Below are 21,949 nucleotides of genomic sequence, written 5' to 3' on the forward strand. Positions count from 1 at the left end.
CTACTGTCGTGAGATTTCGATTCCAGTTTTAGTGCCAGCATTGTGATCTTGGGCAAGGAGTTAATCTTTCTAGACTTTCATTCATGTATCCATCACATTCAATGTCTTCTGTGTTCAGGGACTGGGCTAGGCACTGGGGATACAGCGGTGAGCAAGACGGCCATAGTGCTTATAGTCTCATGGAGGGAATTAGACAATGATCAAATAACTCTACAAGCATTAACTGATAATTGTTAAAGTAAGTGCTATAAAAAAGTATAGAGTATTATGTAATTGGGCTACAGGACATTTGACCTAGTTTGGCTGGGGGAGATAGCCAAGGAAGGCAGTCCTTTGAAGAAGTGATGCTTAGGCTGAAATCTGAAAGAAAAATGGGAGGTCGTTCATTAAAGAGGTGGGGGAAGATCATGCCACGCAAATTCAACAGTATGTTTGAAGGCCATGGAGCAAGAGGACTATGCAAGGAAATGACAGATCAGTTTGCTTATTTGTAAAATGTCGGTGGTAATCACGACTCTGGATGTCGTCGGAATCACGTAATACATGTTGGCGATGTAAGAAACGTCCAAACCTGTATATAAATTTTATTAGAATTTATTTGAATCAAAACTGATGACAGTTGCTGGGAAGCAGGATCTCAGATGCTCCAGAGAATGGCAGTTTGCAGCTTCTTTTTATGGAAGAAGCCATGGAGGTGGGAGAAAGCAAAGCAGGGACTGGATTACAGGATAGTTAGCAAGGAGATCTGCTCTTTTGAGGGTGGCTACTTTGAAAAGGAGACATTTCAAAGGTGTGTTAACATAGATGCACAAAAACAGTGGACAGGGCTTGCTTAAGGCAAAAATAAAACTTTATTATTAAAGAGTTATATGCCTGGGGCATGACTCCACACACACTATGACCTGCCCAGTTAGGAATTTGATCAGTTCTTTCATTAGAACCACGTTTTCATCCACAGTGTGACATTATTTTACATACAAGGGCCTGCATGTGTGCACACCCACATTTATAAAAATGAACATATTATAAGCAGTATACAGGTGGGTTGGGAGGGGTTGCTGGGGCAATAGGTAAGCTAGGACTTTGTGTTGCTCATCTAGTTCCCAAAATTAAAATGCACCTTCTGTGAAAAACAGGAAAATTCAAGTTTTGAGAACCTCAACTTTGGAAAAAGAATGTGTATTTCAAGTACTTTAAAAAAATATCTCGACCGTTTGAATAATAATGCCAATAATTGTACTGAGTGTTTTATGTTCAGTTTAGTATAATGGTTAAGAGTTTAGTATAATGGTTAATAGACTGACTGAAATAAAATCTGGGGTAAATTCTTCATCCATAAAATGGGTATAATAATAGTACTTATATCAAAGGGTTATTGTGAGGCTCAAATGAGTTAATATATGCAGAGTAGCACTTGTTTCTGGTACATAGTTATCACTATGTAAATATTAGCTATTGTTTCATTTTTGTTACAGTTATCTTTTTAAAGTCTCGTTAGTATCACCATGAGAAAGATGCGGTGGAAACTTGCTCAGAGAGGTTAAATGATCTGCCTAAGGTTACACAGCCAGTGAGTAGGGGAACTGAGATTCCAGTTCAAGACTACATGCAAAGCCCACATACTTCTTGTCATGTTTTTTTCTGAGTATAGGTTAATTTTGTCGGATAACACTTGGGCTCCCATAATGGTTCCTTTCCTCGACTTCTGTGCTGAACTGAGTGTTAATATGCAGGTCTTTAAGGTAAAGGGTCCAAGGGACTGCCTTTATTGAACTTCCACTTTGAAATTTCCTGACTTCTGTGCAATTATAATCTACGCCTTAAGCATTTCAGTAATGTGGTTTATTTATAGAGTTAGCTTCCGGTTCACGTGTACTGGGTCTGCATTTGGGTGCTGCGTTTTCTGTCAAAGGTTGTTTATTTCTAACCCAATTTGATTTCCTGTTGCTTTGTGGATTGGTTGTATGACCTGCAACAGGAACACCAGGAAACCTGTCTTAAATGGAGCAGTCAGCTTGAGACCCTGTAAATTAAAAAACAAAAACCACACATTTTTATACAGCCATATTTGGATGTGTGGTTTAGGTATTGGCTATATTAGGCGAAAATCTAGATATAGAAACCTCACTTAGAGCCAAACTTTTGTGAATGATTTTGCCAAATAGAGCAGAGCTATTAGCTCCATGCCCTTGGACCGTGCCAGTCTCTTTGAGCCTCAGTTTTTCCATCTGTAAAATGGAGATCATCATTTTACCTTTTTTTTTGGCATTATTAAGAGGATTAAATGAAATAATATGGATAAAGCAAGCAGTGCAGTCTTGACCCCAGTAGTAGCTATTAATGATAGAGAAGAAGAGGAAAAACTATTCCTTTGATGTTTTTTTTAAATCCAGGTCTGTTTTTACTGACTTCCTATACCAGTCATGGACATGTAGCATCCTTACCATTAAAAATCCCATCAGGAGGAATTATTGCCTTTGTGCTACTCATTTGCTTTGCTTTTAACAGATAACGATAACGACAGCTAGCTCTTATTAAGCAGTACTGTGTTCCTGGCACTGTGCTAGGTGCTTTACACATTCACTATGTCGTTTTAAGATCAGGATTATCTTTCTCATTTTGCAAATGAGGGAACTGATGCCCAGAAAGATGGAGTGAATTGCCCAAAGGTGATACTTACATCCAGATCTGACTCAAGTCTGCCTGTGCATCAGTAATGACATGCAAGATGTCTTTATTGTGTGTCACCCTGTCATGGAAGTTTTTGCAAGGGAAGGTGTCAAAGCTATCCTTTTTGGGGGCTGTCTGCTTGCCCCTCCAGCTGTCTGCTTGCCCCTGTGCCACATATTTTACCTGCATAAACTCATTTATTTTTATTCTTCCCAACCTATGTAAAAACTATAATTATCCCCATTCGACACGTGAGGAACTCAATGGGCAGAGATGCTCAAGGGCATTTAGGAGGTGGTGGAACTGGCATTGGATTCCAGGTCTTCCTGAATACAAAGTGGATGCTCCTACTCAGTCCGTTAGACTGCATCCAAATTTTAGGGTAGGATTTTTTTTTTAATGAAGCAGGGGACTGATTTTCAAAGATAGTAGCTTCCAGGTATTTGAGGCTAATTGTTCTTAATTTTTTGCTGAGTGATAGCCAGGTTCCTGGCAGAAGCTCCGGTTGCCAGTTAGCTAGGACTATGTGCTCTCAGAGGTAGCTGTCGGCTCTGACATCTCTCCGTAGCCCGAGCCCTCAGAAGTGTCACTGTGTTAACACAGAGAAGGGTGGCATTTTCCAGAGCTTTAGTTCTATAACATGGAAGGCCCCAAACCTCAACCATGCTTCAGACTCACATTAAAGTGCATTCTAATTGGTAATCAGTGCATAAGGAACCAAAGAAAATTTTAATTCAATGCTGTCGTGTGAATTTTCCAGTCATTTTATGCCTGTTGAAATGGTTTTCTTATTTAGTTCAAAGTCTCTTCCAGGGCTCTGCACCCTCCCTCTTTATAGTATAACTTTATCAAGACTTTGTTCCTTTTCTCCTATAAGGATTTAATTAGCATCATTAAAGAGTTAGGCTGCTGTGCATTTGCTGAACTCTGTGTTCCTTGTGTACTAAGATGCATTTGGTGCAGTGGAGAAAGCATGGCAATTTGGAGTCCTACAGACTGTGGGCAAGTTACTTAAATCTCTGTGAGCCTCAGTTTCTTTGTGCTGTAAAATGGGACTAATCATATTTCCTTGTACAGCTGTTAGGAAGAGGATTAGAGATAAATTGGGTAGCTTATAGCTCAGTTTATAAGAGTTGTTTGATAATGGGCACAGATTATTTTCTGAAGTTGTAAGAGAGTCTGTTTTACTTAGATCTCCTTTTTGTCTTATTCTTTTTAGTAGGTGTTCACAAGGATTGTCCTCAGTCATGGCCTTGGGTTTAAGGTGCTTCCGCTTGGCCCACCCTGCTGTTTGCAACTCGCTTGCAGCCTTGACCAGACCCGTTTCAGAAGTTATGCTGAAGACAGTGAATGGAAGACAAAATAACCACAGGGAATCCATGGCCTATCCAGCTGTGCCAACCCGTCATTTCGCTACCAAGAAAGCCAAAGGTAGAGACGTGTGACCTCCTCACCCCTTTCTCATATGTAGCCCTTGAATGATCATAGCTGGAAGGATCTCACAGATGTACTGAATTTCTCCCTTTGCCGCATGAGAAAATGGTGTCTCAGATACTACAACTGATGAGCTGAAAGGTTGCAGTGACGGAGAACCGAGGGCCTGTTTTCTCATTACCGTACTGCCTCGTGTGTTACCATGGCTCAGAAAATGCCTAATTTCTTTCTTTGAGATTTACAATTAGAGGAGTAAGTGCCAAGCAAACCAGGATGCTTGAGGCAGGGATCAACATATTTTCTCCTTATAGGAAGATCTGTGTTGGAAGTAAAATTAAAACCAGAAGGTTGTTGGGTAAGGGGTATTAGAGCCGTGGATTTAGATGGATGATCTTAATGGTTTGTGTCATCCAAGAATGAGACTTTGATATACCCCAGGTCTCAGCTTAAATGTCACTTCTCAGGGAAGCCTTCCCTGACCTCTTAGGCTGGGTCAGGTCCCTTGTTACACGCACTCGTGCACATTGTTATTTTACCTTTGATGTACTTAGCACAGCACTCATTAATTATTTAATTAATTATAGGTTTGGTTATGGTTTGGTATATGTCTTCCATGCAGGGCCCAATGAGGATAAGGCCTATGTTTTCTTGTTTAGCACCTAACAGGGCCTGACACATAGTATGTATCAAAAAATTTTGTTAAGTGAATGAGTGACAGAAAATTGTCAAGCAGACCTGCCATTTGCATACTGCAAATGTCCGGAGTCCACTCCCAAGGATGGTGCTAGAAATATGCTATGAATATTTTTTTCCATTGACTTTCCTTTTTTGGTTTTATGCATGTTAATAGGAAAATTAACAAGTTGCTGAAAGAGCATTAATGCTTAGAAGACTTATATTCTGTTAATAGTGACAATAGTAATCACTTTTGATCTGTATGTTGTATTAAATTTTTTTTTTTTTTTAAAGATTTTCTTTGGGAAGGGGAACAGAACTTTATTGGGGAACAGTGTGTACTTCCAGGACTTCTATTTTTTTCCCCAAGTCAAGTTGTCCTTTCAGTCTTAGTTGTGGAGGCTGCAGCTCAGCTTCAAGTTGTTGTCCTTTCAGTCTTAGTTGTGGAGGGCGCAGCTCACCTCCAGGTTCAGTTGCCCTTGCTAGTTGCAGGGGGCGCAGCCCACCACCCCTTGCGGGACTTGAGGGGTTGAACCGGCAACCTTGTGGTTGAGAGCCCACTGTCCCATGTGGGAATCGAACCCGCAGCCTTCAGAGTTAGGAGCACGGAGCTCCAACTGCCTAAGCCATCGGGCCGGCCCTGCATTACATTTTTTAAAAATTGACATTTATTTAATCCTTATAATTATCCACTGAAGAAATTTATAATTTTCCAGGGAAGAAATTCTTATAATTATCTAGTGAAGCACAGGTCTCATCATTTTGCAAATGAAGAAACTGAGGTACATGTGTGACATTTGCCCATGGTCATGTCTAGCTCGTGACAGGACTGGAAACTGGGGGCTTCTGATGCCAGCAGCATTGCAGGCTTCTAGTAGTAACTAGACGTTAGCTCCAGCATGTGAGCAGCATCTGCTCATATTTAACTGGCTATTTAGTGTTTGTCTTGTTTGAGTGCCTCTTTAAAACATTGGTTTGACTTTTCCTTTTAGTTTTATTGGATTTCTATATCAGGAATGCTAATTCTTTGTTGATCTACAGGTACCTATTTCAATTTTACTTCATGGTGTCTTTTGTATCAGGTTCCTTACCTGTAAATTTTTAACATGCATACTTGGTTAAAAAAATCTAAAGTTGAAAAATTATGTCCATTGTTTCTAGCTTCTATTGTTGCTCTTGGAAAGTATGCTATTATTCTGAACTTTGATGCTTTGTGGTTAATTTGTCTGTTCTTGTTAGCCGTTTGCAAGATCTCTTTGTCCTTGCGTTTCTGCATTCACAAGCTGTCTGGGTATGAATTTACTTTTATTATACTATTTGGAAGTTGTGTTTCTGAACCTGAAGATTTGCATCTTTCATCAGTTCTGAAAATTCTAAGCCATTAGCTTAACTTAAGGGCAGTGAGGTTTCAAGCATGATGGTGACGAAAGCAAATAAATGTTTACAAAAGAATCATTCTTCTGCTTACTGGTTGGTTGCATTAGGGAAAACATTTAAATGGCTTATGCCTCAGATTTCTCATCTGTACAATGGGGAGAATAATAATCTCTGTTCTTCCTACCTCAGAGAGCTGCTTTGAGTATCTAATAGAAGAATGTACTTGAAATTCATTACAAATTAATATGCGATACAAATAGCACAGGGTGTAGCTCACTGTAGATGTTCAGTAAATTTTGTTGTGAACGAATCTCAATAAATGTTTGTCAAACATATAGTAAATGAACAACTGTAGGATAGTATTATTTAAATATATTTATTTTTTTCTCCTTCTCCCACCCTCCATAAAAAAAAAAAGCAAGAATATTTGTATTACTCACCAGAGCAATCTATGTATATACACATGACAGAAGGTATGTGAAAAATCATCATGATGGTTTAGACATAACATATAATTTTGCTCAGCTCTCAGTGCTGTTGATTTTCTAAAATGTTAACCATTGTCACTACCACTGGTGGTGTTTAATGTTTCTGAACTACTGTTGTTCTGTTTGTACCAGCCATTAAATACTTTGCATATCCTTGTCTTGGTCTACCTTTTAAAATGAATTAATGTATTTCCTTTGTCTCCAATTAGATTTTCTGGAGGTAGCCTAATGGAAAGTTCACAGGTTTAAAATTAGGCAGATCTGGGACCAAATCTTGGCTTTACCATTTCACGACTTTGTGACATTAGGCAGGTCATTTTAGTTTTCTCATCGTCTGTTTATTTTTCTGAAAAATAAGGAAATAATTCACTTATGGAGTGCCTGCCATATGAATAGTGCTCTTTTAGGTATTTGAATGCTTAATTTGTATGCTTGTAGCAACCTAGCAATATTGATAGTATCCCTGTTTCACAGGTAAGGAACCTGATACTCAGAAAAGTAGAGTAACTTGCCCAAGGTCATAAAGCAGGTTTGCTTCATAGCCAGGATTTTCCCGTGGGGAATCTCGTTATAAAGCCTGTGCCTTCACTAGTGTCTGAGAAAGTAGTTAGCGCAGTGCAGAGTACCTAGTAGACATTCAGTAAATGGAGGTCTTTTTTTAGGGCAGTGATAATGTTCTATAATTTTCCAGCACTTGGCATTTTTCCCTGCACGTAGTAGGCATTTCTTCCCTAGTTGTTTATTGTCTCTGTTTATGCTGCTGTTCTTTTATTCATTGAATGTTGACTTTCTAGCCAAAGGGAAAGGACAGTCCCAAATGAGAGTGACTCTTAACACTGCCTTGGTTGAAGACATAATCAGCTTGGACGAGGTGGAAGAAGAAATGAAGTCTGTGATGGAATCACTGAAGGATAATTTCAATAAGGCCGTAAATATAAGGACCTCACCAGGTTAGTGACTGAACCAATCTTTGGAGAAGGGCATCGTGAGAAGAACATGGCTTTGGTAGAGCTGGGTTTCAGTTCCAGCTCCGATCCTTATTAACTGGTGACCACGGGCAGTTACTATACTTTTCTGGTCCTCAGTTTCCTTGTTTAATTCCTACCTCATAGCTTTGGGGTGGGTATTAAAATAAGTGAGGGAACATATGTCATGTGGTTCTAGCACAGCGATGGGTTAACACTCCGTTTAGTTATCCATTCAGCAAATATTTGTCTACTATGAACTAGGCATTGTGCTGGTACACAGTGGTGAACAAAAACAGGCCTGGTCTTTGCTGTTATGGAGTCATACTCAAAAAATGGGAATGTTTTATGACTATAATAAACACCGTATATACTTCTAGGTATATTTTTCCTATGTGGCCATTCTTATCCTTTGCTGGGAACCAACTGGCTGCAAACCTGCCCACCCGAGGCATTTCTGTACCCCTGAGCTTGACCAGGAAGATTACGTTTGGGTTAATAACTTCCTGAAAGTGGCTTTCTAAGTGGGAAATGTCAGAACTGTCTAGGAGAACTGTTTGCAGATGTGATGGAAGAAATGAGTTGTCAGCTAATGGTGCAGGCAGGCAGGAAAAATCCAATTGCTGTTAAATTGGCCTTTTGGAAATTGTCATCATCCTAGAGTCAAGCCTGGGACCCCCTCCGAAGGTATCTGTGGGAGCTCGGGCTGTTTCCACTCACGTCTTGGTTTGGATAGTTCGTAAGGAAACGGGAAAATATTTCATGAACTTGTTCTTAAGAAAACCAAGTGAAAAATATACAGCTGCGTTTATAAACACCAGCAGAAACATGCTGAGTTCAGAGACGAGATCCACTGTGAAACCAGAAGACCATTCCGTCATTTGTCAGCCTTTAGACTCGGGCATTTCGGCCTTTGCTGACAGTAGAGCGTGCCATTCAATCTCTCCCAACTGTTTATTTTAAACTTGCTTATTATTTTAGGTATGAAACTGATAAAGTGCTTTGTCTCCCCTGTGCCTTCTGGCCTGTTAACATTCTGCAGCCGAAACCAGAGAGCGGTTTGAGAGGAGCTCAGGGAGAAATGTGATCCTTAAAATTAGCCAGCAAGCTTCACTCTTGTTGAACTTAAAAAGATGATGGGCCTGGAAAGAGGTTGGGAGTGTAATTTGTTAAATGTTAACCTCTGAGAAAATGAGGGGCAGGAATGAGGCTAAGGGAGATTCTCGCTGGGGACAGATTGAGGGAAAGGATTTGATGCATTATGTCGCTATGGATTTAGGGAATGGGAACACCACAGTTGCATACTGGGAAGCCCATGCTGGGGCTTCTGTGGCAGAGGATCTTGTGGCAAACCAGGAAGGCTGAATTAAGACCCATTTTCAAAAGGTCTCCCATTGGTATTTCCTCTTTGCTTCTTCCTCTTTAGGGTTATGTTTGTGTAACGTTCTGTGTAGAACTTGGGGCCATGAAGACACTGGGTGAAATAGGCAGAACTTAGCCAGTCTTTTGTGGCCAGATTCTTCCATATCATCTTTCATTACTATCTGAACCAGCAAGCACTTTTCTTCTTACACCTCCATCTGTCTACCAGCAGTTTCTGTCTCCAAGAGAGTTGATTGTTTTTAATAGTTGTCTAAGATATGGGTTTATTCATTTGTTCATTCTTGCCCTCTCTCATCCATCCATCCATCCATAAATACATACATTTATTTAATACATACATTTATTCATCAAAGCATTATTGAGTTCTTATTTTGTGCTGATTAATAATAGGTGCTATAGATACAGAGAGAAAACACATTGTTTTTACCTTTCAAGAGCCTAGAGCCTAATGTGAAGGGACAGACAAATAAACCAAAATGTATAAAATCATATAGTAAAGCAGAGTGGTGAAGACATTATCTTTGGAGTTGGTCAGACCTGGGTTTGAATTCAAGCTCCATTATTAGGAGCTCTTGTGACCCTGGGCAAGTTACTCTCTGTGCCTCAGTTTCCTCATCTGTTAAAGAGTGGAACTGTCTCAGAGTTATAATGGTAATGAAAGCAAATAAATTATAGAAGTGTTTATCACAATTTCTTGCTTGTAGCAAGTGTTCAGCAGCAAATATTGGTTATTATTATTATAGAAGTGTGCGTAGGGGTGCTTGGGAACTCCTGGGGGGTTTGTAATCCAGCCTAGGAGGTCAGATGAGATTTCTGAGATTCGATGCTAATTACAGCGGAGTGTTAAAGAATGAGCAGGAGTTATTTGAACAGAGAAGTGTGTTCTCAGTAGAAGGAAAAATATATGCTAAACATCTTGAGGCAAGAAAGATCAGACTGTATTAGAGAAATTGTAAATAGGTTTGTTTGGTTAAAACATGGGAGAAAGTCAGGAAGTTATAATAGTTAGTGATTGGGCACTTACATATGCCAGGACACAGTTACAAGTGCTTTCCATAAACTCTTTTATTTAATCCTGATCACAACTCTGTGAGATAAGTACAATTTTTATGCCTCGTTTAGAGATCAGGAAACAGACGCACAAAAGGTGGAAGGGATCTGCCCAGGGTCATACAAGCAGGAGATGGGAGAGTTGGTATTTGAACCCAGGTCATTTGTCTTCAGAATCAAGGAAATTTTTACTGTTATACCTCCAGAACGTTTCCAGTTTGAAGCCGGTGGTGTCAGCACCTTCTCTCTTGTGATGGCATTGAGTCCTCTGGTTGAGTACTTCAAATCAGATCTTTGGGCCATAGGATGGTACTGTATTAGTCCAACAACAGTTTTCTGGGACAACGCCCAATTTGTTTAAAAGACCCCTTTCCAACCCCAAACCCCTCTTTCTCTTTGTGTCTCAGCATGAGCCATCCATAAGTGAATCCTACGGTGAGTGGTAAGGTTTTTCTTCTCCTTTGCGTTTGAGTGGGAAATCAAGGAGCTTGAATAATGCCCCTTTCCCATCTGCTTGCCTTGTTGGGTTTCTGAAAATTTTGCCCAGGGTTTTCTAGAATTCAGATATGGATAAAGATCAGATCCAAGATAACAGTTACGTGTTAATAGTTGGTATTTGTTTCTGAAGGGGATCTGTGTACCAAAATCAAGATGATATAAGGGGGTGGTTTCAGACCTGGCTGTGTGTCAGAATCGCAGGGTGATCTTTAAAAAAATTATAGGCTCCCCCCAAATCACAGGTTCCCAAGCCCTACAGAATGGGGATTTCTGGGGGGGGCTCAGGAATCTAAATGAAAAAGCTCCCAGATGATTCTGACAACACAGCCAAATTTGAGTTCCACTGGTATAAGGGAAAGAACTGTGACTGGAATCAGAATTAAACAAACCTGAGTTTGGGGCTTGGCTCTTGAGTGTTTTTCCTTTCATAAGCTTTATGACCTTGGCCCATTAAAACCCCACATCTCATTTTTTTTCTCATGTGTAAAGTGAAGATAGTAATACAATGTTACAGAGTAGTTGTAAGAACTAAAAGGGTTAATAAGAGGTACCCAATTTTATATTTATGCTTATTTTGGGTGCTTATTGTATACTTGGTAGTTTATATTTAGCTATAATCCTCACTTTAATCCTGTAAGGTAGTTATTTTTTGACTAAGTTGGAAACCAAGGTATAGAGATGATAAGTAATTTGCCTGTGGTTTCATAGTTAGTAAGTGGCAACTGTGTTGGAGGGGTGACCAACTCTTTTCAGTTTTAGCTCTACAAGTCCTGTGTCACAGGAAACCTTTCAGACCCAGGCAAACCAGGATGGTGGGCCGTCCTGGTTGCTGGTAAAGAATTCTATCCTAGTTCTGTCAACACTTCAAAGCTCTTTCTATCATGTGATACCGTTGCTCCTATGAAAGCCCCTTGACTGGTCTTTCCATTGATAAGGGATCCTTAAATAGTAATCAAATCTGAATTAGATGGGGGCTGCTAAGGTCCGTCTGAATTCTAAGACCCCATCATTTTTCTTTTAGGATCCCTTGATCATATCACTGTGGTAACTGCTGATGGGAAGCTAGCTTTAAACCAGATTGGCCAGATCTCCATGAAGTCGCCGCAGCTGATTCTGGTGAATATGGCGAGCTTCCCAGAGGTAAGGTGGCCTTGCTGAAAGGGTCCTTCTCCTTGGTCTCTTTTGGAATGGAGGAGGTGGGGTCAAGTCAGGAGGAAGTAGTCCCTCCACCTGGGGATGAAACCAGAGAGAAGACATAAGAAGGGAACTTAAGGATAAGGAAAAACTCTTTTCCTGTTTCTAAATTGCTTTTCTGTTAAACTCAAACACTACAAGCCAGGCAAGCAATTTGAATACTGCAACAGACCCCATCTAAGAAAAACAGCAGTGGCGATGCAGTGATTGGCGCTGGGCCAACATGTAGGGGCTGTGGTGAACTGGAGAGCCCGTGCCCGGTTTGAAGGAAGCAGCCTATGCCCAGCTCCTGGTGCTCTTTTCCAAGCAGAAATGTAGGTCTGGTGATCAGCGTTACCAGATACTAAGATTTTTATTTCCAGAAGAAGCCAGTAATCCAAATTTTTATGTGGGATCTTTGTTAAATGTTGATAACTGCTGTATTTTGCCGTGTGTAATGCACACTTTTTTGCTCAAATTTGTGAGGGAACAATGAGGATGTGCATTATACATGGGTAGTACTAATTCCGTATCTATATAAATGTTTTTAATTCTTTTATTTATGCTTATGAGTTAAAAGTGTAACTCTAGAAATCAATAATGATATTTCGCATCCAAAATAATACCCTGGAATACAATAGGTTTTGTTGAACTTACAACAAACTTGCAACAACGAAGAGTTCTTGGCCCTCTGTGATGCGTAAATATTGTAAATTTGTTATTGTACATAAAATTTCTTGTACCTTGTATCTGTTCTTGTGTTTTGTAATTATTTGTTGCATAAAATTTCTTGTATCATAATATGTTAAAAAATAAATGCTAAAATTCCTTTATAATACAAAAACAAGTACATAAATGTAAACAAATAAAAATTTGAATTAAAAAATTAAAACGAAAGATTTTTTTCCCCTGAAAGTTTGGGCCCAAAACGTAAGTGCACATTATACATGGGAGTGCATTCATGGCAAAATAGGGTAATTCACTTTTTTTTTGTTTAAAGAATATGAGACAAAACACATTAATGGGCCAGATTTGGCCTATGGGCCACCACTTTGTGACCTCTGCGTTAGTATTTGGAGCAGACCCTCTAGAAATTCACATTGCTTTCAAACTGGACTGACCATTGCAGACTATTGCATAGAGCACAGTGCTTTCAGACTGGAAGGTGGGTTGTTTTAGATCTTTTCAGCCTTGAGGCTATGATTTTAAGTCTAGTTGAGGAAGATAAATGCGCTTTTCCTTATTGGCCCAGAAGGAATTAACCTGGATTGGGAGTCCTCGGGGACCTGGAATCTGGCCCAACTCTGCTACCAGCTGGCTATTTAACCTTGTGTAAGTTGCTTCACTCTCTAGACCTCCATTTCCTCATCTGTTACATGAGATGAAGGAGTCTGAAGTCCCTTCCTGCTCTGATTGTCTGTTTCAGTATTTCTCTCCCAAAGACATAGACCAAAGTTGAACCTGCTGGGTTAGAGATAAGTAAGGAAAAGCCTTTGCTATGAACACTTTCAAATCAGAGGGCTCTTATAGCTAATGGGCCAAGCACACTTGCCAGGGGGCTGTTATTCACCATTGCCCCATAACCATTCTCCATGCCACAGCCAGAGTGAACTTTTAAAAATACACATTGGATTATGTCATTCCCATGCTTTACATTTGTCAGTGGCTTCAAGTAATCTTTAAGAAAAACACTACTGTGGCTTTGAAGCTTCGCGTGATGTGGCCCTTGCCTGTCCCTCCCAGTCTCTCCGGGCTTGTGTCACTGTCATCCTTGCAGACTGCTCTAGCCACCTTAGCTGTCCTCAGACACACTGCACCATGTGCACCCTCGGGGCCTTTGCACATGTTCTTCCCTTTGCTTGTAATAGTCTTCCCTGGCTAATTACTACTTATATTTGGGATTACAGCTTCAATGTCACTTTCTCAGGGAGACCTTCCCTAATCTACCCAGGCTAAGTTATTCCTCCACACTGACCTCTCCTATAGAGCACAGTTCTTTTTTGTCATTGCACTTATCATTATTAATAGATACACACTTATTTATGTCTTTACTTTCCATCTCACTTTCACTAAATTGTAAGCTGGGAATGTAGGAATCGTATCTGACTGGCTCGTGCTGAACACCTGAAACAGTGCCTGGCACGTGGAAGCACTCAGTGAATTTTCCTCAAAGGGATGAATATATGTTATTAGGTTGATGGAAGGGAGTCACTCATTCCTGGGGTTACTGAAGAGCAGAGAAATGACGAAAAGGGAACTGTCACCTCTTTCCCTTCCTGGCCCTCTCTGAACCGCTGAGGCCTCTCCGCCTGGTTCATCTAATCCCATAGGCACTGCAGGCCAATTTAGGGAATAGCCTCCTAATTACACAGCTTGAAGACCTCATCAGGCAGATTGCTTTTCAGAGCCAGCCACTTCTGTTATTAAATAGCAAATGTCATTCACAGAAGAAACACCTGATTGGCCACCAGAGCATCTCATGAGGCAAAAGAAGATATTAACAGCTTAATTTTTTCTTAGGAAGTTGGAGTATATTGTCATTTTTCAACCAGAGCCATCTTTGCCATTTCTCCAACTTGAAATTCTGTGGGTTTGGGAGGGGAGGGGGCAGCAACCTTTATAGGCATCTCACAGAGATCCTTTACAAGGACAGAGTGAGGAAGTGTGAGTTACATTGTCTTTTGAATTCCTTTATCTCATCTGGTGTATATATTAAACAAATAGCCCTAACTAAACATTTCCTTCCTCCTCTTTAGAAGCTGTTCATAGAGTACCCAGGTTCATAGCTTCAAAATGCTGAGCTAATCCTCTCTGTGTTTATGTAATTCCTTTCTGTCTCACATGCGGCTGGCTTTCTTTCCAAACCTGTGCGTTTCTGTGTCATGCTGTGGTGACACGATGCAGATTTACATGCATAATCTTTTCAAATGCATTGAAGACAGAAAACTGTGTTGCATTTGTTTAACATGTGTCCTGCTTGATAAATGATACACACAGTTGCTGCTTTCCATAAACTTGCCTGCAGCTAGAGTTAATGATGGGAAAGAAAAGAAGGGAGTAAAAAAACCACAGCATGATTTGAACAAGGCAAATGAAAAAAAAAATCTGCAGGCTCCATTATGCCCTTGTGGAAGGAAGAAAGCTAACGTGTACTGAGTGTCTACTGTGCACCAGGCACTACTTTCTCATGTGCTGTTTCATGTGATCAACACAGCTCCTCTATGAAATTAAGAATTATTCCATTTTATAGATGAGAAGACTGAGGTTCAGAGAAGTAAAATATCCCCCCAGTTCACACTGTTGTGATAGAACCAAGATTTGAACATAGATCTGTTTGACACTAAAGCCTGTGCTCCTTTTACCATTCATTCATTTAACAAATATTTTTTGAGTCCCTGCAAATTACTAGGTTTTATGTGAGGTACTGGAATTCACTGAGGATTCAGACAGATAAGGTCCCTGCTTTCATAGACCTTATATTCTAGGGAGTCATTGAGATACAAAGAAAATGGAAGGCCAGTAATTGAAATGTCACTAACACAGTTGACTTGAACACAAATTATCAAGGGCTTGTTTACCTGTCTCCAAAAGTTTTATTATCTTTTGTTGTTTAGCATAGATTATAAGCTTACAAATGGCAATAGCAGACATTGCTAATTGATGACAGAACCCTCTACTGCATGACCCCAGGTGGCGTCTATGATATTTCTCAACATAGTACTCCAAGCAGCACACCAGTTAGTCAGTGTTGCTGTCTGAGAACAGCCCACTTGCCCTGGGATACCGGTGAGCACCCCTTCAGGGAGGGTAATGGCTAAGATAAAAGATGGAAATGTCATAGAAATGCATGCCTTTTTGTTTGAACCATGAGGAGTTCAGAAGTCATATTGAGAAAATGACTGTCATTCCCTGAGTTTCTGCGTCCTATCTATCAAAATGAAATATATATATATATATATATATATATATATATATATATATTTAAAATATTTTAGAAGAACTACATCTTCTAATAGGTTTCTTTGCAAAATGAAACCTCTCTTGATTTATATTTTTTTCTGCATATAAATGGGCACAGAACAAGAAAAATATAAAATAAGGTTTTGGGGGGTTATATACATGAAGTAAAAGTAAGGAGATGAGTTTTTCTAATAGATCTGAGCCAGTTTATTAATATGCTCATTTGACACGCTTTTACTGAGCACTTACCATGTACCTGGCACTGAGCCTTGTATTGAGAAGATGTAAATATTGAAACATAGTGACTGCCCAGCTTGGTATCAGCAATGGATGCCCCTCTGCCTACAGGGGAAGGTTGTATGGAAACACTTGGGTCTGATTGTGAAAAGGGAGGTGATGGTGGTCGGGTGTCACCACAATGAGTTATCAGTCATTTGGTGAGAAGCGTCAGAAAAGGATGAGGAGACTTGCGATCAGGCTACCCCTTCAAAGTGGAGCTTCTCCCTTTATTGTTAACTTCAGAAGTCTGCGTTTCATTTTATTAAGGCAGTTCTCTTGCAGAGGAAACTTTCATTTCTTTATCCAGCTCTTTCATTTACCTTGGCCATACCCCTTATACAGCAGACCTAATTCCAAATTATTTTTGGCAATTTAAAAAACGTCAAATCCCCTTCTGCTACAGTTACTAAGCATATTGAACTAGGAGATCTGGAAGAAAACAGGGACAGAGTGACATCATTGGACTCGGAGTTGAGGAGCCCAGCGTCTCTGCTTAACTCTGCCAGGAAGCGGAAGTGTGGCAGGAGAGGTCCTCGCGCCCCTGCTTAGGGATGTGCTTCGGGATGTGACCTTATCCAACAGGTCCCCGTATACAGAGATCCCTACCAGCTCCAATAGTCTGTGGTCAAGGTGCCATTTCAAGAGTTTACTGTTCCAAGCAGTGGCCACACTGTTAGATTCAGTGTACAGCCTCCCTAGATGATTCATCCGCATGTAGAAATTCAGGTTTATCTTTTGATTTTATGGTAACACCCTATGTCCCTGTAGAATTAAGGTCATTTTCAGATGAAATAGATAAGCTCTTTAGGCACTCCCTCAAAAACCAAAGCAAACCCTGGAAAAAATGTAAAATAGGTATGCCACACGCCCCATTCTTTTGAACCAGAAATTCTAGGGAGGAACTTAATGCCGAGAATTGTCCCTGTGAATCCAAGGGATGTGGATTGGCTCTGGGCAAACCTAAAATTCTTTGGAAAATGTCAGAGGCCTCATCTTCATGAATTCCACAGTCATGCCAATGAAAGTCTGTCTTTCCCACTGCTATCTTTTATCCTTTAGGATTGCTTGTCAGCTGTGGTGATACTAGTGCTTGAGGTGAGGTGAGGCGCTTTGGGAAATCGGTGTGCCACCTGGCACAGTGGGGAGCAGGACTGTTGAGAAGACCCTGGGGGATGTGAGTCAGGACAGCAGTGCCTCAGCTAAGTGATGACAGCAGCTCAGCCTTGTTTGGGGCTTTTGGGCATTCTTACCTTCACATCCCGAAGGTATATAATAACTCCCCTTGCCTGGGTGTCACTGTGCCCCAGGCACAGAGCAAGGTGCATTGCTCATACTACCTCCTTGACTCGTCGCTGAGGTGTACATGGCAGCACATGGTCTCAGAGGATGAAACGGAGTTTCAGAAGAGGTCAGGCTTGTTGCCCAGGGTCACATGGTAAGCAGAGATGGGGTTTGCACTGAGATCTTTCTGAGTCCAAAGCCCGTGCTTGCAGCCAGTGTACCATGCTACCTTGCCTGGAGCACACCCCAGCAGGGATTTGTTGCTCATTCCAAAACATGAGTGAGATTGGTGTAAGTGTAGATGCGAATGAGTTAAATTTATTTACTCATTTCAAGTCAGCACTGGTATATTTTGAGTGTAAAATGTCAACTGGAATTTTTAATGTATAAAATCTTTCATCTGTCTTTACACCAATCTTTGCACAGACCAGCCCCCCCTCCCTTGAGGATTTATTGTGGTTTTGATCTGTGTTGCCTCAAACCATTGAAATCTTTTCAAAGAAGCAGAGCTGTTTTCTTTTTATTTTTTCCTTCTCTTTGCTTTTTTTCCTCCTGCAGTACACTGGTACCAGGAGTGGACATAGTTTGCTATTCAACTTGATCAAAGCACTCTACACCAATGTAACTTCCTGATCTTACTGGTAACAGAACTAAATGTTTCCATGTTCTGCCAAGATGGGTTGCCAGTTATCGACAGAGGGCTTGCATCTGGTAATAATTATTTACTAATTCTGTTTACCTTTTGATCTGGTTTTCAGTGTACAGCTGCAGCTATCAAGGCTATAAGAGAAAGTGGAATGAATCTGAACCCAGAAGTGGAAGGGACGCTAATTCGGGTACCCATTCCCAAGTAAGTTTGGCGGAAATGTGCATATTTGGATGCAATGGGGACATGCTGTTCGGCTGACAGCGTACTTGACCTGTACCTCTCCTCCTGACAAACTCCAATGTCTTTTGAGGTGCAGTTTACTGATTCAGAAATATTTATTGAGCGCCTACTATGTACGAGGGGCAGGAGAAGTAGCAGTCAACCTGCAGAAGTCCTTGTTCTCCTGTAGTTTACACTCTGGTGGGAAGATAGGACCCACAAATAGATGAAGTCATTCCAGGTGATGAAATGTTACGTGGAGAGAAAAGGCAATGGGACCCAATAGAGTGTGACTTGATGAGGCTCAGAAGAGGTCAGGCTTGTTGCCCACGGTCACATGGAAAGCAGAGCTGGGGTTTGAACTGAGATCTGTCTGACTCCAAAGCCCATGCTTGCAGCCAGTGTACCATGCTACCTTGCCTGGAGCACACCCCAGCAGGGATTCATTGGTGGCAGGGACAACCTTAGCCTGGGAGGACTCTTTAAGGAAGTACCATTCTGCTGAGAGCTGAATAATAAGGAAGAGCCCGCCCTAGGGGAAGAACGTTCCAGGCAGAGTGAACAGCCAGCGCAAAGGCCCCAAGTCAGAAAACACCTCGACACTTGTAATCTTGAATCCATGTTCCTTGCAGAGTTATTTTTACGTTAGGCCTTGCTTGTTGAAGAATTTTAGGCATAAGAACAAAAATGTACAGTAGACCCTCTTATCTGTGGTTTTGCTTTCAGCAGTGGTCAGCTGTGGCTGGAAAATATTAAATGGAAAATTCCAGAAATAAACAGTTCCTGTTTTATCTTGTGTGCCATTCTGAGTCGTGTGATGAAATCTTGAGCCGTCTGCTCCATCCCACCTGGGAGGCGAATCATCCCTTTGTCCAGCATCTCCATGCTGTGTGTGCTCCCCGTCCGTGAGCCACGTAGCAGCTGTCGGGGTTATCAGATTGACTGTTGGGCTACCGCAGTGCTCGTGAGCAAGTCACCCTTATTTTACTTCATCATGGCGCCAAAGTGCAAGAGTAGTGATGCTGGCAATTTGGAGATGCCAGAGAGAAGCCGCAAAGTGCTTCTTTAAGTGGAAAGGTGAAAGATCGCAATAAGGAAAGAAAAAAAATGGGTGCTGAGGTTGCTAAGATCTATGATAAGAACGAATCTTCTATCCATGAAATTGTGAAGGAAAAAAATTATGAAGAAGGGTGAATACAGTACAATAAAATATTTTGAGAGAGACCAGATTTATGTAACTTTCATTACAGTATGTTATAATAGTTCTATTTTGTGATTATTGTTGTTAATCTCTTACTGTGCCTAATTTATAAGTTAAACTTTATCATAGATATGCATATATAGAAAAAATATATATATATAGGTATACAGGGTTTGGTGCTACCGTGTTTCCCCAAAAATAAGACCTAGCCAGACCATCAGCTCTAATGCGTCTTTTAGAGCAAAAATTGATATAAGGCCCAGTATTATATGATATGATATTATATTAGACCTGGTATTATATTATATTATATTATACCCAGTATTATATCATATTATATTATATTATATTATATTATACCCAGTCTTATATTATATTAAAATAAGACCGGGTCTTTTTTTTCAATATAAATTTTATTGGGGAATATTGGGGGACAGTGTGTTTCTCCAGGGCCCATCCGCTCCAAGTTGTTGTCCTTCAATCTAGTTGTGGAGGGTGCAGCTCAGCTCCAAGTCCAGTTGCCGTTTTCAGTATTTAGTTGCAGGGGGCACAGCCCGCCATCCCATGTGGGAATTGAACCTGCAGCCTTGTTGAGAGCTCGCGCTCTAACCAACTGAGCCATCCGGCCGCCCCTCCGGAAGCTCAGTGGCAGCTCATTATCTTCAATATAGTTGTAGAGGGCACAGCTCACTGGCCCATATGGGAATGGAACCGGCAGCCCTGTTGTTCAGAGCTCTAGCTCTAACCAGCTGAGCCATCTGGCCGCCCAAGACCGGGTCTTAGATTAATTTTTGCTCCAAAAGATGCATGAGAGCTGATGGTCTGGCTAGGTCTTATTTTCAGGGAAACATAGTATCTGTGATTTCAGACATCCACTTAGGGTCTTGGAACGTATCCCCTGTTGATAAGGAGGGACTACTGTATGTTTATTTTTAAATTTAAACAAAGAAATGACAAGACTTTGACATCTTTGAGAAAGAGAAAGCCAGTGTGTTTGAAACTCAGTGAAGGGGAAGGGCACTGGTCTAGTGAGTAGAAGCTGATGGTTTAGGCTTTATAGGCCATGGTAAGGGGTTTGGGCTTAATTCTAATTGTACTGGGAAACCATTGGAGGGATATAAGCAGAGGAGTGACCTGATCTGATGTTGACTTTTTGGGGGGTCTCTTTGTCTGCCGATTAACAAATGGAATGTAGGGGGACAGAGCAGACACAAGGAGAATAGTTGGGAGGCAACTGCGGTAAGCTGGGTGAGGCAGAAACCCTCTCTTTGGGTTTATAGATTCCATAACATGCAGAATTAGTTTCTCCTTCTGTAATCTCATTTCTTAATTATCTTTAAGTCCCTGTTCCTCACACAGTACCTCACATATAGCAACTTCCCAATAAGTGTTGAATTAATTCATTCCATCATTCAACAGATACTTATCAAGCACTAACTATATGCCAGGTACTTTCCTAGATATTGAGATATAGCAGTAAACAAAACAAACAACAAAAAGCCCCGTGTCTTGGGGCTTGCTTACCTTGTAGTTGAGTAGGCCTAGTAAACAGAAAAACAAAGAAATATGTAATGTAATGTCAAGTGATGATAGGACTATGAAGAAAAACAAGCAGGATAAAGGGAGGGGGTTTTGTTGTGGATAGGGGGAGGTTCAGGAAGGAAGTGACATTTGAGCAGAGACCTAAGTGAGATGAATGCATGAAGTGTCCGAATAACTGGAAGGTAAAGAGAATGCCACACCAGTCAAGAGTCTTTTTGTGCCACGCGTCATCCCGCATTTCTTTATGTATATTGTCTCATTTGTCACACCATCCCCATGAGATGGGTTTTCTCCAGGTATGGAAAGTTAGGCTCAGAGGGGTAAAGTGATATCTCTGAGGTCACAAAGCTTGTGCTGAAGCTGGGACCTAAACCAAGGTTTAGTTGATTCCAAAGCTTCGTGATGCACCCATGCCAGCAATAGAATTAATCCCAACACTGAGCGTCTGGAAACTTTCCCCACTGAACTTTTTTCCTGCTTTATGTCCAGAAAATAGCCATCTTATTCCATTGTGCTTTCTATAATCTGTAAATCAGAATTAATACTCTGCCTTGAAATCATGTGAATTGGAAGCGATGCAGCCTCGTGTTTAAGACCCAGATAGACCTGGGTTCAAGTCCAGTACCTGTTTGCTCAGTGAGTTCATTGATTTGCTCAGCAAATTTTCTTCAAATGTATCATGTACCAGGCTCGGTGCTGTGTGCGGGGGTCGTACAGATCTGATGTTTGCCTTCATGAAACTCCCAAGCTGAGCCAAGGCCCCTGTTTAGATCACCTGCAGCTTATTTGTGGAACTTATTATTACCTACAGCTTATAGGTGAAAAAATGTAAATTCAGAGAAAGGAAGGGACCTGCCCAAGACCACATGGTCAGTAAGCGGCAGTCAGGATTTGAATCCTGAATTTTTCTGTTACCAAAATACAGGCTCTTTGTCCTGCATTCTCCTGTACTCATGGGCGTTAGAAGCAAGATTTGCAAGGGGAATGGACAGTAGTCAGCAGATTTATTCTGTAGTTCTTGCTCTCCTGTCTGAAATCTTGGAAAAGCCACGTAACCTCCCTGAGCCTCGGTTTCCTCGTACACTAAATGGAGGGGCTGTTCTCA

At 40.9% G+C, this 21,949-nt stretch overlaps 1 protein-coding gene across 6 annotated transcripts in view; it reads left to right on the forward strand.

Annotated features, from left to right (window-relative positions):
- The window catches only part of MRRF (mitochondrial ribosome recycling factor), a 51,586-nt gene that overhangs the window by 1,231 nt on the left and 28,406 nt on the right, over window positions 1-21,949 (forward strand). For 4 of the 6 annotated variants that reach the window (XM_019731241.2, XM_074330962.1, XM_074330960.1 and 1 more), the window contains exons 2-5: window positions 3,890-4,101; window positions 7,439-7,594; window positions 11,562-11,680; window positions 17,992-18,083. In XM_019731241.2, coding sequence (XP_019586800.2) covers window positions 3,918-4,101; window positions 7,439-7,594; window positions 11,562-11,680; window positions 17,992-18,083 — 551 coding nt within the window. In that variant the 5' untranslated portion in view covers window positions 3,890-3,917. The remainder of the gene's footprint in view (window positions 1-3,889; window positions 4,102-7,438; window positions 7,595-11,561; window positions 11,681-17,991; window positions 18,084-21,949) is intronic. The other 2 variants (XM_019731240.2, XM_074330963.1) reach the window with 2 other exon arrangements.

Source organism: Rhinolophus sinicus, linkage group LG04, assembly GCF_036562045.2.
Source record: "Rhinolophus sinicus isolate RSC01 linkage group LG04, ASM3656204v1, whole genome shotgun sequence".
Classification (NCBI taxonomy): domain Eukaryota; kingdom Metazoa; phylum Chordata; class Mammalia; order Chiroptera; family Rhinolophidae; genus Rhinolophus; species Rhinolophus sinicus.